The sequence below is a fragment of the Arachis hypogaea genome, chromosome 8 (genome assembly GCF_003086295.3).
Source record: "Arachis hypogaea cultivar Tifrunner chromosome 8, arahy.Tifrunner.gnm2.J5K5, whole genome shotgun sequence".
Taxonomy (NCBI): Eukaryota; Viridiplantae; Streptophyta; class Magnoliopsida; order Fabales; family Fabaceae; genus Arachis; species Arachis hypogaea.
The window spans coordinates 38,766,218-38,783,089 of NC_092043.1; the positions used below are offsets into that span (position 1 = coordinate 38,766,218).

At 29.5% G+C, this 16,872-nt stretch overlaps 2 protein-coding genes across 2 annotated transcripts; both read right to left on the reverse strand.

Moving 5' to 3' along the window:
- Positions 1–1,283: 1,283 nt before the first annotated feature.
- Positions 1,284–1,817, reverse strand: LOC114924362 (uncharacterized). The gene has a single exon (XM_029288756.1). It carries the CDS (start codon positions 1,815–1,817, stop codon positions 1,284–1,286), a length of 534 nt encoding a protein of 177 aa, XP_029144589.1.
- A 7,791-nt stretch (positions 1,818–9,608) lies between these two features.
- On the reverse strand, positions 9,609–11,959 carry LOC112707370 (NAC transcription factor 56). The gene is made up of 3 exons (XM_025759077.3): positions 11,503–11,959; positions 11,067–11,374; positions 9,609–10,864 (listed from the first exon to the last, which is right to left on the reverse strand). The coding sequence occupies exons 1-3, from the start codon at positions 11,684–11,686 to the stop codon at positions 10,280–10,282; spliced, it is 1,077 nt and encodes a 358-aa protein (XP_025614862.1). The 5' UTR covers positions 11,687–11,959; the 3' UTR covers positions 9,609–10,279.
- Between the last annotated feature and the right edge of the window lie 4,913 nt (positions 11,960–16,872).

Genomic DNA, 16,872 nt, shown 5'->3' on the forward strand with positions numbered 1-16,872 from the left:
ATAATTTTATTAATATTTTTTATAAATAAAATAATTTATTGTGTACGAAATTCAATCTCTTTTTAAGAAGAGGGACAACCTTGCTGGCTGCAACATCTATATCTATTAGTTTCTTTTTACAATAATATCTTTCATTAAAGACTGTGTACAAATCATTGGATGGCACAGTACATCTTTAATGATTGCTACATTCAATTATCAATATCCAAAGTGGGTTACGATCATATTGCTTTCTCTTATTTCCCTTTTTCTCCACACCGATTCAGTGTTACATGCATGTTGCTAAAGGCATCCACACACCTAACATAAAACAGAAGTGTTCGTACCATGGCAAAAAAAATTATAAAGTTAGGCCCAATGAAAAATAAAGATCCACTTAATTTTTTTTTTATTTATTCGGCTTCTTAAATATTGAATATGACAAAAGTGACTCAATTTTATTTATTTAAATAAGTAAACTATCTTTTTGAATATTTTTTAGGGCAATTTACGCATCTAAATTGTTTGAACTCCAATTTTACGCAAATACATTGTTTCCAAATTCAATACGCAAATACATTGTTTCACTATTTTATGTAAACCGCTACTGGCAGTAGCAGTTTATAGGTGTGCATAAACCGCTACTACCTGCCGCGGTTTATGTGTGCGAGTGTGTGAGTGTAAACCGCTGCTGGCAGTAGCGGTTTACGTGCGTGTGTGTGTGAGTGTAAACCGCTCGATGTGGGACGGGATCTCATCTCGTTGGTGACTTTCATGATGCTGCTAGAGATGATCGCGATGATTAGCACCATGTGTTGTTGTTTTCCATTTCTCGTTATGTTGCTTATGTTCCGGTTACAGACTTTATGTTTATTTATGTTTATCGATCGTATAGCTATGATGGAAATTAAGCACGATAAGTCTAGAAAAGTGAAAAATAACTACTGATATTATCATTAACTTTGAAACCAATAAGACTTAAAACTCATAACTGATACAACCAGACACGTTCGTAATCACGAAGACTAGGACAAACGAACTAAATAAAGATAAATCTATATTCCACTAGTAGAACCTCGCTGAGGGCAAACCCTTCGGGTATGACCGGGCTGCCTGCACAGGCCACACCTCTTAGGTTGGCTGGTGTCGGCTTCGTCCATGTTGTTGCGGATGCGGGTTGACCGTGGTCGTCCTTCTCTTGCCCTTCTCATGCCTGGGTCGGGGATCACTGTCGGCCCGTCATATGGTGGCCAAAGCCCCTCTGGAATACAAGGTGAAAAGGACATCTCATACACCTTAAAGACCTAAGACATGGTGTACACCTCATCGACATAAGTGGCCCAATCTAGCCGTGACTGCGCGCAGCATGCGAGGGCATGGCAACAGGGGTAGTGCAGCGCCTGGAAGTATCCACAATCGCAGGTACGATCCCTTAGAGAAACCCGATAGCTACCCAAAGAGAATTTGCCGGTGGGCGTCGTCTCAGCCACCGTATAGTCAAGGTGATGTCTATCAAACACAGTCACCGTGAAGCACCTCGAATCCTTCAGATTACGCTCAATGGCCTTAACTACTACCTGTGAAAACCGGTGCCCGGACCCTAACTGTGCCTCTGCCGTCTGCCCCCGGACAACAAACAACTCGGCCAGCCGGAGATATGTTGACTTAACCAGAGACGTCACCGGTAGGTTTCTCGTGCCCTTTAAGACAGAGTTCACACACTCAGAAATGTTGGTCGTCATGTGACCATATCTTCTCCCCCCATCCTTGTGCTGTGTCCACCTCTCATACTCCATTCTGTTGGCCCAATCGCACATGGCCGGGTTCTCCGTCCTCATTATATCAAACCAATAGTCGAATTCTGCTTCCGTCTTCGCATACGCGGCATTCACCAGCCACCTCCTTGCATCCTGTCCCCTTGAAAGTGAGGGCAAAATTTGCAGCAACATGCCGAATACAAAATGCCCGATAAGCATGGGGAGGTTGCCAACCACTATCGGGGGACTCTAGTGCAGCCTTGATGCCGTTGTGTCTATCAGAGATCACGAGAATACCTTGCTGTGGAGTGACATGCCTTCTAAGGTTCGAAAGAAAGTATGACCAAGACTCTGCATTCTCCCCCTCCACGAGTGCAAACGCAACAGGCAAAATATTCGAGTTACCATCCTGTGCGATCGCCAACAACAATGTCCCGCCATACTTCCCATAAAGGTGTGTGCCATCGATGCTTACCAGCGGCTTACAGTGACGGAAAGCCTCAATACACGGAGGGAATGTCCAAAACATCCGATGAAAGAAGACTCTATCTTCGTCAACTTGGTCACCCACCCTAACCGGGGACGTCTTCAGTAGAGCAATGGAACCTTCCATCGTGCATGTGACCCCAAGGATCCACCGAGGCAGATCAGCATATGACTCCTCCCAATCGCCATATATTTGCGCTACTGCCTTCTGCTTCGCCAACCACACCTTTCGATAACTAGGCCTGAATCCATAAGTCGCCTCTGTTGCCTCTTGCAACACCTTAATAGACACCGATGCATCAGCTCGAACCAATGGATAGATTCGCGCACAGATGACATGATAATCAAGCTGCTTGTGGTCGCTTGATATCGATGTGGCCATACACGTGTGCGGACCGTTGTACCTCCTAACTTCCCATGTGCTCTTCCTTTTCCGCATGACTATCCGAATCAACCACGTGCACCCGTTTCCAAACTCCTTGCATCTCCCTTGGTATTTCAGATTGTCGGACTCCATAACCTTGTACTCAACTCCACGCCGAATACTGTAATCTTTTACACTCAACACGGCTTCCTCTTTACTCTGGAAGGATTGACCAATCTGAAATTCAGTCATAGATGTCCCATCATGCATCCCCTGCCCATCGAATGTTGCATCAGCATTCTGCTGTTGGCCGATGGCTTCCAAGTTCAAAGAAGAGAGGTGGGGAGGGTACTCCTGTGTTGCAGAACCGGAACCTCCATGGGCTGAACGTCCACCTCCAGGAATATCATCATCACTGTCCCCACTAATATCGACAGGCTCCTCATCCGAATCATCATCAAACAGTGCATTCTCAACTCGATCCGGTCTGGCATGGCATTCAAAATCAGGAGCAACAGGACCAACATATGCATGAACAGCCCCAGCATGTTCGGGCTCCGCATTCGGAACTGCCACTGCTACCACAGGCATCGATGTTGACGCACCACCAGCTGGGGTCGACTGAGGATTAGGTGCCGATGCCCCAGAGCTATCCACACCATCTTCCAACTTAGCAAACAGCTCAGTTACCCTCACCTCTGGAAAACTGCGCCTGCAGTGAAACAAGACCTGCAAGTCTTCATCCGACCCGATCACGAAGGTCTCATATCTCACACCAGTTGAGACAACATCAATGGGAATCTTGTAAAATAATTTTTTTACCCACTTCGTCCCACACATACCGAGCTTCCGTAATATACTTAGCTTAATCTCCGCCAACGTATTCGACGATCGGATAAAAACACTAAGCGGTTCTCTGCCTGTGAATTTTACACCATGCCTTTTGCTCTTTTGAATTTTTCCAGAGCAGTGAACCAGAGCCACAAAACTTTCCTCCCCCTCCATTTGTGAACAACACTCTACCTCTCCACATTTGGCCCCTCTATGGTTTATATAGGCAGCCCCAGTCAGCCCATCACACGTAAACCGCTACTGGCAGTAGCGGTTTACACTCACACACACACGCACGTAAACCGCTGCTGCCAGCAGCGGTTTACACTCACACACTCGCACACATAAACCGCGGCAGGTAGTAGCGGTTTATGCACACCTATAAACCGCTACTGCTAGTAGCGGTTTACATAAAATAGTGAAACAATGCATTTGCGTATTGAATTTGGAAACAATGTATTTGCGTAAAATTGGAGCTCAAACAATTTAGATGCGTAAATTACCCTATTTTTTATTATTTTTTTATTTTATCTAAAAAATTTTTTTAATAAATTTTTAAGATAAAAAAACAGTTATTTATTATTAAAGGTAGAATTATATTAAAAATGTGATTATTTTTTCATTATAAATATACTGACACGTTTAGATATATTCAAAATTCAATCGACTAAAAATTTACTTAAATTCTTTGTTAATTTAATCATTAAATTAGAGTCTCTTACAAATATCATCTATTATATATCTTTTCACAAAAAATTCAAACGATAATATGTAAACACTTACAAGTCAAATAATATTTCAAAAGAAGTTTAAATCTCAAGTTCAAATACAAATCATCATTTTAGATAATCCCAAAATAAATAATTTTTTCTCTTTTGTTATGGATGGAGAGGGGCACTTTTGTCCTACAACCTTTCTTGTGGTCGCTCCCTGCCAAATTTCACTTGATCCAAATTTGACCCCTTTTCTTCCAATAATATACATATGCAAAAATTCTTTTTTTTTTATTGTACGATATATTTAATAATAAAAAGTGTTACATACATAATTACAACAACAACAAATTTTTTTTTTAAGTAGAATCAGCTATATGGATCAAATAATATTATTAAGTCATATCATATAATTAATATTATGTTTATAGTGAGATAAATACATTATTAATTTATAAAAAATAAATTATAACACTACAAGAAAATAGAGTTATTTTGACATTTTATTTTTTAACACCATAATTAAATGTCAAAATTAATATATATTTTTGACAAATATCACAAATGTCAAATTTTCTATATTTTCTTGACGAAAAATTTGACCGTAGAAAATTACTCCTCAATTTTGACACTCATTTGTTTTCAATCTACTCTACTATTTTTTTCTTCTTTGGGCTCTGTTAATTTTGACATCACACTGCTCTCAGTTTAGGATTATACTACTCATTCTTTATCTTCAAAATCTCAATTTATTCTTTAGTTTCAAGATCACATCTCATTCTTTGTTAAATTTTTTTGTTGAGAATATTTTATAGTCAATAAGTGTCAAAATAAATCGTATTTTTGACAATTAATAAGTATCACAGAAAATATGTTCTCAAAATTTTCTAACAAATTATTTTTGACGGCCAATATTTATCAAAATAAGATTTAAATTTTTTTCACAATTGCTTATATGTTAAAAATACTATTTTTGACAAAACTTTTATTAACATATTTTCATAGTTAAAATAGTGTCAAAATTTATTTTTTTGACAAATTTTAATTTTCTTTTACACATTATAACCCTCAAAAATAATCTATATTGTTGTAGTGTAATATGCATGCCTTTTGGATAATTGGGTGGATATATATACATATATACTTCACTATTACATAATTTGTTTTGGGTAAGTACCATCCATGAAAACGAACATAACGATCATGCACCCTATCATCAACATTGAATATAATAAGTCAAAAGCTGCATTAAGATCTTTCTTCTTGTGATCAAAACCACTCCTCTCGGAATTTTCTTTGGCTTTTACCTTTGCTTTGCGGTTAGATAGTGCTTTGAAAGGGACAAATTTCTTATGTTTTTAAATACATTTCTTAAATAAAAAAAAAAATTTGGCCAATAAATTTATAGCATATAACATTATGTATAATTAATATGAAATTATGAATTATTGTGTCTTCCAATAGTAAATATAACATTATTTTAGTCCTTTAATAATTTAATTATATGACGTCAATGAGTTTTAATACATATTGTATAACAACATTATTTGAGTCTTTATGACATTATTTTTTTTAAGTTAAAAGTTAAATTCGTCTCTAAAAAATTATTTATTTTTTAAATTAATTTTTTTAAATTATTTTTTTTAAAAAAATTTAGTCATATAACTTCTTAAAATATAAAATATAAGTCAAATTAGTCCTTCCTTTAGTTAGATGATAACGTGATAGTTAATGCCACGTGTCACAAGATGATTGGTTGACGTGTCAAGTCAGTAACATTTACCATGCCATGTGTCACTTGACATGTAACAAAGTTATTTATAATCAAAATAATCCCTGAAGGTCTAAACCTAAGTTATTTTTATTTCTAAAATTTTAAAAATTAATAAAATTAGTCTTTATATAAATTTTTTTTTTCGTAATATTAAATTTGAATTTTTTTTATAGTACTAATTTTAATATTATTTTTTAGACCTTAATAAACAAAATTCTCTTTACATAAAATAATAAAAATAATTAAATTATTATAAAATTATTTTGCTATTTGTATTTTAAAATTTTATATTTTCAAATTGTAATTTTTTATAGTAAAATTTTTTTTATTTAAACGATTTTATCAAATTATTGTTGATTATATATTTAAAAAATTAATATTTTAAATCTCACTAAATAATATAGGAGTTATTTTAAAATTTAAATTTTTAAAATTTTTTAAAATTATAATTTTTATTATTGTGTAATTTAAATGGTAAAACTCAATAATTGAAAAACCAATCTGTGGGATCACTTGTTGAATCTTAATATTTTAATTTTTTTCAAATAATTATTATATTTATTTAATAAAATTTAAAATATTTAAATATTTAAAATATTACTATATTTATTTAGTAAAATCCAAAATATATAAAAGAGGATAAGTTAAAAAATAATTTTTTAAAAAGCTACCATTTTTTTTTTTACTTAAAAGTAGAGTTGACGGATCATACATGTATTTTTGAATGACTAAAACAACTGTTTAATTTTGCGGTTCGTTTATTTCATTTTTCAAATATATATATATATATATATATATATATATATATATATATATATATAAAAGAGGATAAGTTTTTTTTTCCAAAGATAAATGTTATTTTATTAATATAAAATAAAAGTGTTTATAAGAGGATAAGTTGAAAAATAATCTTTTAAAAAGCTAATTTTTTTACTTAAAAGTAGAGTTGAAAACTGATTGTTTTATCCGTAATATTTATTATTTAAAATATTATTTCATATAAGTGAATTTAGTTTTTCTAGTCCTTTTTTTCTTTCTGCCATAACAAGCTAAAACAGACTAAATACCCGTCAACAATTTAACAATTAATTAGATGAATCATCACTTTTGATTATAGAAAAATGCAGCGGGTCGTTTTTTCACCTATCTTTTTCAGGGTACATCTTTTATCATTTTTTTCCTTTTTCTTTTTCGTATATTTGCTTAATTCAAGATGAGATGTGATATATTTAGGGTGTGGAAAGCATCAAGCACAATTCAAGCATACCAATATCAATAATAGTGCAATCCATCGTTATATATGATGATATCTATTCCAAAACGAACCACAAATGATGCTGAATTTCATAAAGTTTATTTGTATGCTTTCCCCAGAAAGGAATGCAATAATATTTATATATATTTTTAAAAGAATTAAAAGGGTATATATTATTGTTATTATTATTATTATTATTATTTAAAATTTGTGTATGGCATTAGGATAATGATTCCTTTAGATGATAACAAGAATGGTCCCTAATTAGAGTCAAGCCAGAAAGAAAGATAGCTGCTAGTGATTTCGACTTTGTTGTCTATTTGTGTTACCTCTTAGTGGTGGAATATACTTAACTATGTCTTATCAATCCCACAAAAGAAAACGACACCCATTCTCAAATTAAATTAAATATCTTCATATACCCTTTTCAGATTATATATCAAAAGCTAGGTATGGGTAGAAAAAAACGAAAGCTAAAATTAAATAATACTATTATTAAACCAACTTGTGTTAATCGAATAATAATTTCATTCATCTATTTAAATTAATGTTAGAATTTAAATTAAATTCTATTTGGTATATGCAAAAATTATTAGTAGTCAACTACAAACTCTTAAATAGAACTCTAATTTATATAATAAATTAGTTATTAACCTATTACATTGGAGACATACGATGAGGAAAAAAAAACAATATTACTATTCATCTTCTATTAACGAGATTTATGTGTTACAATTTAATTCCATTGACATCATTTATTTTAACATTTTTAAAATACACACATTCATAAAATAATGAATTTTTTTTATAGAAATCAATTATTATGAGAATTCAAGGACCATCGAACCTTTTATTTCATCATGCTATTATATTGAAGAGTAGTTTTGAAAATTTGTGGAGAAAGTTATCCGTCTGAGTATCTATCAAGAAAAGGTTGTATTCAAGATTGTATTCAGTGAATGGTTTAATTTGCTGATGATAGATGATGTGAAAGTGTTTGTTTTGCACATCTTTGGAGTCTAATTTCAAACCTGTGTACTTATATGGCCATGACGTTTTCCATTGTATAATTTTCTTTTTTAGAAAAAATATCACATTAAAGTTCAATAATTTCATGATTCTTCTTTTAATAATGTTAGTTTAAACTTTTTTTTTTATAAACTCTTAAAAATGTTCATAAATTTTATTCATTCATTGCATTGTCATAAATTGTTTCTTTTAAATAAATGATTTTAATAGACAAAATACATAATCTACAAATAATACGTGTTTAAAATGATAATTTTTTCCCCTTTCTACTACTTGGTTGTTATTCTTGAATTATCGGAAATTAGTTTAATTTAATATTTTCTGACAACAACAAATCTAGAAATTTGCGGCGACTGTTAAGTTGATTTGGTAATAAGGCGAAGTGTCACACTTTGCATACTTAAAATTTATATAAGTTTGTATAGTTTTATTTATTGGACTTGGTATAGTAGACAAAAAAAAAAAAGTGTGCTATCCTAATATATGGGGCTATAGAAGCCAATGTTATTTTTAGATGGGAGAAAATAAGGAAATATAATAGACAGCATGAAAACTAGCTCCTGTTGTTACTCAATGGAATCATGTCATAATCACAAGCCACAGATTTTTAATTGACATTTTAAGAATTATATTATTTTTATTTTTTATAAGATTAATTTACTTGATTTTATTAATAAAAATTTTTTACTTGATTTTATGTAGGCAGTGCATCAACATCCACTAAGACACAATTAGAGTATATATATAGAGCCTCCCAAGATGGCATTTTCTCCATTCATACTAATAGCATCATGTATTAAACATAAAACAAGAATATGAATACATCTATATATTTGTTTTCACTATATTTAAAGCATAGAAACAAAAAATTGCTTATTTTACTACAAATTTTTTTCTTGTTACCATCTTTAATAATTCAAAATTAAAGTTAATTTATTAAATAAAATAAAATATTAGTCACAAAAAACTTTTCATTTGCTAAGATGAGCAGTTGCAACAAAATTCATAAACTCAATTAGTGAGTAAAAACCGGAAAAAGCTAATAAGGCCCAAACAAAAGAATATAAAAATGATAATAAAGTTGCACATGTATATATCTCCCTTCCTACCTCATTTAGGAAAGTGATGAAAATTATTTCATAACAAACAAATTAATCTTGCATACTTTATTAGTGTTTATATATGTTCTGATGCATATGTTCTAATATACCGATTTAGATTCATATAAAATGATTCTGGGAAAATGATAAAAGATATGAATAAGACTAATAACCTTCTAGCTATGTCACATGCAAAGAATCTACAAATAATTTGGCTTCCATATATATAATATGCTAAAATAACTAAATCCCATTATTATTTAGTACTTATATCTAAAATTAAACCAATAATATCAAGCTCAAAAAGAAGAAGAATAATATATATGAAATAATAATATTAAGCAAACCATAATCCATAGTCATCACTAATAATAATAATGTTTCTACAGTATATGATGATCTTCTATACAAGGTTATCTCTTGTATCCTAAATCAAAGTATATTACAGCTCATTCTTTTTTCTTTTTTCAATTTCCTTTGTTCTCTATTGAATATATATGTGTACATGAAGAGCTACTAGCACAATCACTTTTTTTTCTTTACATACCAATAAAACAAGCAAATATCTCTATATATGTATAAAGCTATATTAAAGTTTATCTAAAAATATCCATATATATGTGGCCTCACCTTAGGTTTGTTATTGCCTTCATCATATCAAGCTGCCTCCAAAGGTTGAAGTTTTTTTTTTTTTTTTTTTTTTGAGGCCATCTTCATCATCATCTACTAATTTGATCCAATAATTTTTCCTAAACAACCAAAATCTCAAACACCAAATTAAAATCTTTACAATCTAAATTGGCTAGAGAGACACTAGTGTTAAGGTATCAGCATCACCACCACCACTATAGCTGAGAATACTCATTCACCCTTCTAAACTAATTAAGTTCATTAATTTAATTTCTACATGTGCATGTCATGATCATCAATATTCAATATAGTATAATTAATTAATTAATTAATTAAACATGGGAATTGTATGTATGTGTACCTAAGCATACCAATTCATTCCTTGAATTTGATAAGGTATTGTTCCCATGATGTTGTGTTGGTGCAATGAAGGGGTTTGAGGAAGTTGGTTCAGCAGAGTAGCAATAGAACTAGCACTAGTACCATTATTCTCTCCATGGTTATGATCTCCACTTTCCAAATTGAATCTTTTGTTGGAAGCAGCAACATCATCTTCATTCCAATAGAGTGATGATAGAGTCCTCTTGGTGTTTGAAGATGTAGTCATGGTTGGTACAAATGAAAGCTCTGCCTTATTACTATTATTGTTAATGGTGTTTGAGGCTGATCCCAATCCCAACATGTTTGGATTGCTGTTGTTGGTTCCTCCTCCTAGCATCATACCTTCCAGAAGATTCTGGTGATGGTGATGGTCGTTTTCCAACAAAGCGTTGCTAAAGCTTGTTGACATTTTTGAGAGATGAAATCTTGCATTCATTTGGCCCACGTTGATGGAAGGAGGAATCCCTCCAATCATGTCATCCATGGAATCTTCCCTCTCATGTTCCATTGGAGACCTATGTGTGTTGTTCTTCTTGTAGATTCGGCACAATACCCAATCATCAAGCTACACAAAATCATCCAAATCAAAACAAATTAATAAGTAACTAATACGTGTTTACATATAATTAAACATCACATAAAATTTAAAAGTTATCAACAATAAAAAAATTAACTATTAATATTTGTTTATAAATATGTATATATTTTATATGATGATGGATTTTTAGTGTATATTTAATATGGATGGTAAAAAATAATTGACATACCCTTAGAGAGTTTTTCTTGTTACCCAAGTCACAACCAGGAGGCCTATTGTTAGGTTTGTTATCAGCAAGTCTATACTCATGCATGATCCAATTTGTCTTTATCCCTCTGGGGGGCTTCCCTCCATAGAAGACCAAAGCCTTCTTCACGCCGACCTTCTGGGTCCCACCGGAGGTCAGCACCGGCTTATCCGTCCCGGTTGCCTTCCAGTACCCGGAAGTTGCCGCCCTGTTTGGCCGAGCACCGTTCGGATACTTCCTGTCCCTTGGGCTAAAGAAGTACCACTCTTGCTCCCCAAACGTTGCCTTAGCTGAAAAGTAAAAAAAATTCATAATTAAAACAAAAGAAAGCATAAAACCCATTTTTCATTGGGATGTAAAGATTCAAACTTTGTAATTGTGTTCTTGTGGGGTGGGGTGAAAATTGTTGTTAACAAACCTGGTAGCTCCCATGGATCGAACTTGTAGAGATCAACCTCGGCGATGATGGCGACTGGGAGAGGAGCTGATGCAGCTTTCTTCTTCAGGTAGTGAACAACGAGCTCCTCGTCGGTGGGGTGGAACCGGAAACCCGGTGGAAGGTTCGGTTGTTGCGAACCGGTGGACGAGTCGGTGCTCTCCATATTTATGGATCTCTCACTCTTCTTCTTCTTCTTCTTCTTCTCTTCTTCCTCTTCCTTTCAATAATTCTCCCTCTTTTTTATGGATTTGGGTAGTTGGTTGGTTGGTTCTGGCTACGGTGGATTCAGACGAAGATCACGTTAAGACGGAACGTCATGTGTTGTTTTGTTCTTGTAATTTGCATTACCCCTCAATAAGTGCTGAAGCTTGCGTTTTATATGTGGCATGGGCACCATCGGCTTTGATCCACTGAGGTCATCTCTATCTCTCCATCCTGTGCTCTCATGACGTGTCTCTCATATTCAAGGACTGATATGTCTTTTCGTAAACAGTAAATCTTCATTACCATAAAGTTTTCCAAGTTATAGTAAAATAGTCTTTAAAAAATATTAGCATTCATATTTATTTTACGTTAGAATTATGTTAGTTAATAAACTACTGTATGTATAAGGTGAAATAATAGTGTTAGAGAATCGATATATTTTATAATTTATATTTATAATTAGTATTTATATTTAATAATAAAAAATTATATATTTTTATGATTAAATGTTAATTAAATTTTAATAAAAATACTGACTTTTAAAATTTTTTTAGAGTGAAATTTAATTTTAATATTCATTTAAAAAGATAAATAAATCAATTATTTGATTAATTTAAATTTATTGTTTATTTTTTATTAAAATATAAATTTTTAGTGTATAAATAGTACTTTTAGTAATGGCTATACATCATTTAATAAAAACAAAGTGTTTATATAAAATATGTTTACACTAATAAATATATTTATTACATAATATAATTTAAGTGGTTTGAAAATTGTTTAGTATGATAGATGACCATAATTACCTAAATTTTGTTTCTTGGGTGTTGACTTGTGTATGTGGTGTGTGAACACAGAACACTAAAGAGGGATGAGGTGGATGCGGGTGCATGCGATGAGGTGGGTACCTGATGATGACGTGAACTGGTATTCTGGCCGTTGAGAGCATGACACGTGGGATTCCAAATCATGTAGTGTTGACACGTGGGTGGGGGCCACAAAGGACAGTGCTATTTTATTTTTCCTTTTATATTTTTCACTGATAATGATATTATTGTAAAAAGAGAAAAGATAGAAGAAATTGAAAAGAGGGTATATTCATTGGAATGATAAGTGTATGTGGGGCGTGAGAGTGGAGATAAGATTTTCAGTCTCTCTTCTTGCTTTAGTTGCGCAATTAGCACCATTAATTAACATGAGGGTAAACATGAAAATTACCACGTGGGACCCACTACTACCATCAAGGGATGGTAACAACAATAATACATCATTATTTCAAGTCATGGCATGGATCATGACTCATTATCATAATCAACATGCTATTAATGAATTCAATGCGTTTTAGGCTCAATTTAGATAAATAGTTTAATTAAAATTTTTTTAAAATAATATAAATAATAAATATTTATATTATTTAATTTTTTAATTTTAAAAATATTTATTTTAAAAAAATATAATAAAAATTTTTTATTATAAAAAAAGTTATTTTTTATTTTTTATAAACATTTAAATAATTTTTTAAAAATTATAATTTAATTTTAAAAATTACACTAAACATTAATATTATTACTTTTCATAAATCAAAAATTTAAAAAATATCATTTTTAAAATTTTTCAAACGACTCTTAAATTGACAATGTTTGTGCACAAATAATTGAAGGGCTTATGAATATTAAGAATAATTTTAAGATATTAAATTGAAATTATATCAAAATAAAAATTGGTTATTATAATACATAACAGATATTAATATTGTGAGAGATTCTTATTCTCTCTTTATAAGACTTTCATAAAGTTGGATCGAATGGAGTTAATAGAATTATTGAAAATAAAATTTAAAATTCAATAATTTCTTCGAAATCAATAGAGTCTATGGGAATTTAATGTAAAAGCCTTATTTAATTTATCTTAGCTTGGCTTGTTATCTTTCTGGTTGTTGTGTTCTTTTATATCGCTTTTTTTATCTGATATATTTATACAACTAGACTTATTCTTAAATATTTTTTATTAAGTAAGAATATTATATTTTTTGTTAATTAAATAAATACTAATTTTTATTTATTATATTTTATATTAATAATTTAAATTTAAAAGAATAAGATACTAATCAGATTAACTATTTTTTTTGTAAGATAATAAAAATTAAAAGAGAAAGTATTTTTTTATTTTTAAAGTTTGTTAAAAATTTTAAAAATATTTTTTAATTTTATTTTGTTTTAATTTTTTTCTAAAAATTTTTAATTTACATTAAATTTACTCTTAACGACTAATTTTTTAAATAAATTATAACCAATTTAAGAATAATTCCACATGAACAACTTTTAACGTAAGCAAATCAAACATATTATTTACCATGCATTATTGTTAAATTAGTTGTCAGAGATATATTTAATATTTTGATGCAAATCGAACAGTTTTAAGACAAAATTGAAACAAAATAAAATTTATATTTAGAATATTTTTAAAAATTTTAGCAAATTTCAGAAATAAAAAATATATTTTATCCAAAATTAAAGGTCTAAAATTTTCCTTTGTTGTCTCTAATAGTAGGTCATCTTCTAAAAAACACTCACGCTTTTTTTTTTTAAGTTCATTAGCACTTGGTGAATGTTATCCTATCCTCTCTAAAGTAATATATAAATTACCTTTTTTGATGTGTTACATTCTAATTCGATGTTTATTTTAATACATTTGTTATATATTTATTAAAATATTAATTTAAAATTTTTCTTATGTTAACTAAATTTTAAACTAAAATATTGATGTGACAAATTAAAAATAAAAACACAAATTAGTGTCATCGTGAAAATTTTCAATTTAAAAAGTTTACCGTGTCAAATAAATCTTTATATTTGAAAATTTATTATATACCATTTGGTTTTGAATTATATGAAAAAAAAGAAAGAAATTAAAACACTTTATATCTTATTTTTTTAAAATTAATATAACTAGTTTGCAATTATACTTTATGAAGGTCTAGATTTTTATTTAATTTTTGTTAGAAATTAGAGATTTTGTGTGAAAAATAAAAGAGTAATATATAACATTATTTTTCAAATATTTTGTTAAATTTCCAACAAATTTTAATGACCCGAAATCAATTTCCTATTTTTTATTTTATTAGATAAATTAGTCATCTAATAAATTTTACTAAAAAATTAAAATAAATAAACACCCATTAAAATATGACACATCAAAGAATGTAACTTATATGTTATTTTAGAAAGGATAAAGTAGCATTTATCTTAACACTTACGGTATTTATATGATTATAGATTAATTTATCATTTTGACCTCAAAAATTATAATTTTGACAAAATAAATCTTAAACTATATAAATAACAAAATAACTCTTTAAAGATATATTTTGTTCGACAAACTAAAATAATATTTAGTCAATTTATTTATATATTTATATATGTTTGATTCAATTCGTCAAATAAAACATATATATTTAGACAGATATCTTGCCATTTGAATATTTTAGAATCTATTTTTTTTTAAATCATAATTTTTGAAATGCAAAATGTCAATTTACTCTTAATTAGTAGAAGGGGATATAAACAAAACCGAAAGAATTACAACAAAAAAATCAGATAATATTCCTTTGTTGGATTATATCAATTTCGTGCATTTTGACTTGCACAATTGATGACGATGAAATATATTGAAGTATGGTAATGTAAAAACTACAATGGGGAAAGGAAGAATTATCTGGAAAATCATGCAGGTTAGATTTATCCTAATTAACTTATTAGAAACAAAAATTAAATAATGATTAATGGGGTTTTCAATAAAGACATCAACCATGTGGATTTTGACACATAAATTATTTGTTTCTATTCTATTTCATATATATATATATATATAGGCTATGCTCTTTACATATTATTATAGAAGTGCATATACCACTTGTTGTTACTAATTTAAATTGTCCACTATTATATTATTTAGCTTTAAAAACCAATTCAATTATTAGTATTAAAGCGGCTAGCTGAGCTAAATGAAGCTAAATTAATTTATTATATTTTGCTATATTTCAAAAGCCTAATGACTAATTCACAAGCTTTATGACTAATTCACAAGCTTTATTTTTATTTTTTTAGTGAATATCTAATCCAGAAGAGATAGTTAAGAGACACAAATTTTTATCCATTAATACCAACTATACTTGTGTTACATGAAAAGAAATGAGAAGTATTTATCTTTGTACGCGAAAATTATTGGTTAATCTAACTTTTATGATGGCTGTTCATTTTTGCTAATTCAAGATATGTTAGAAGGAAAAGTATAGGTTATCAATATAGTATCTGTCAATTTATTACCAATAATAATTAATTATTATATTTTAAATATATATACAATGAGACACATCCAAAAAATACATATATAAAGATTTTTTTATTAGACACAGCCATAAAAAAAATATTTTTATTAGATACATCCATAAAAACACTTTTATTAAATACAATCATAAACAAGAGTAGTTGACAGATGTTGGCAGAAATATTGTTGATAACGTAGCGAAATTGATGTTAGAATTCTACTATAGAGATCCGGGTAGTTTTAAAACGGTTATCCTGGGTTGTAGAGATTAGTTTAACATTACTTCATTAATTATCAATTACAAAAAATTTAAACCTTTTAGACAATATTAAAGTTAATAATTTACATTTTATAAACTATAACATTAAAATGTCCTATAGATATAAACACAAGGAAATTAATATTACTTAATTTTAGTGAATCGCCAAAATTTACTTTGCTCTGTATTTTTAGTTTTTTTACATTTCTTTTGCATAATCATATAAGGTAAAAAATTAATTAATATTAACAATAATATATATAAGTCATTTTAATATATTTCTATTATAGTATTTATGGTGGCTATGGTATTATAAAAAAATTATTAAAATTAAAATAATATTTTTTTATTATTTAACAAACTCTTTAATATATAAGAATATGAAAATATATTTATAGCTATTAGATTAATTTAAATAGTTAAAATTAAATGTGACTAACAAATTATATATAAACATACGAATTTGTATCAAGAATAGAGAGAATTAGAGATAATAAGAGAGAATAGAAGAAAAATTCTTAGATTTAGAACCAAAAAAAAAATTAAAATTCTTATTACAT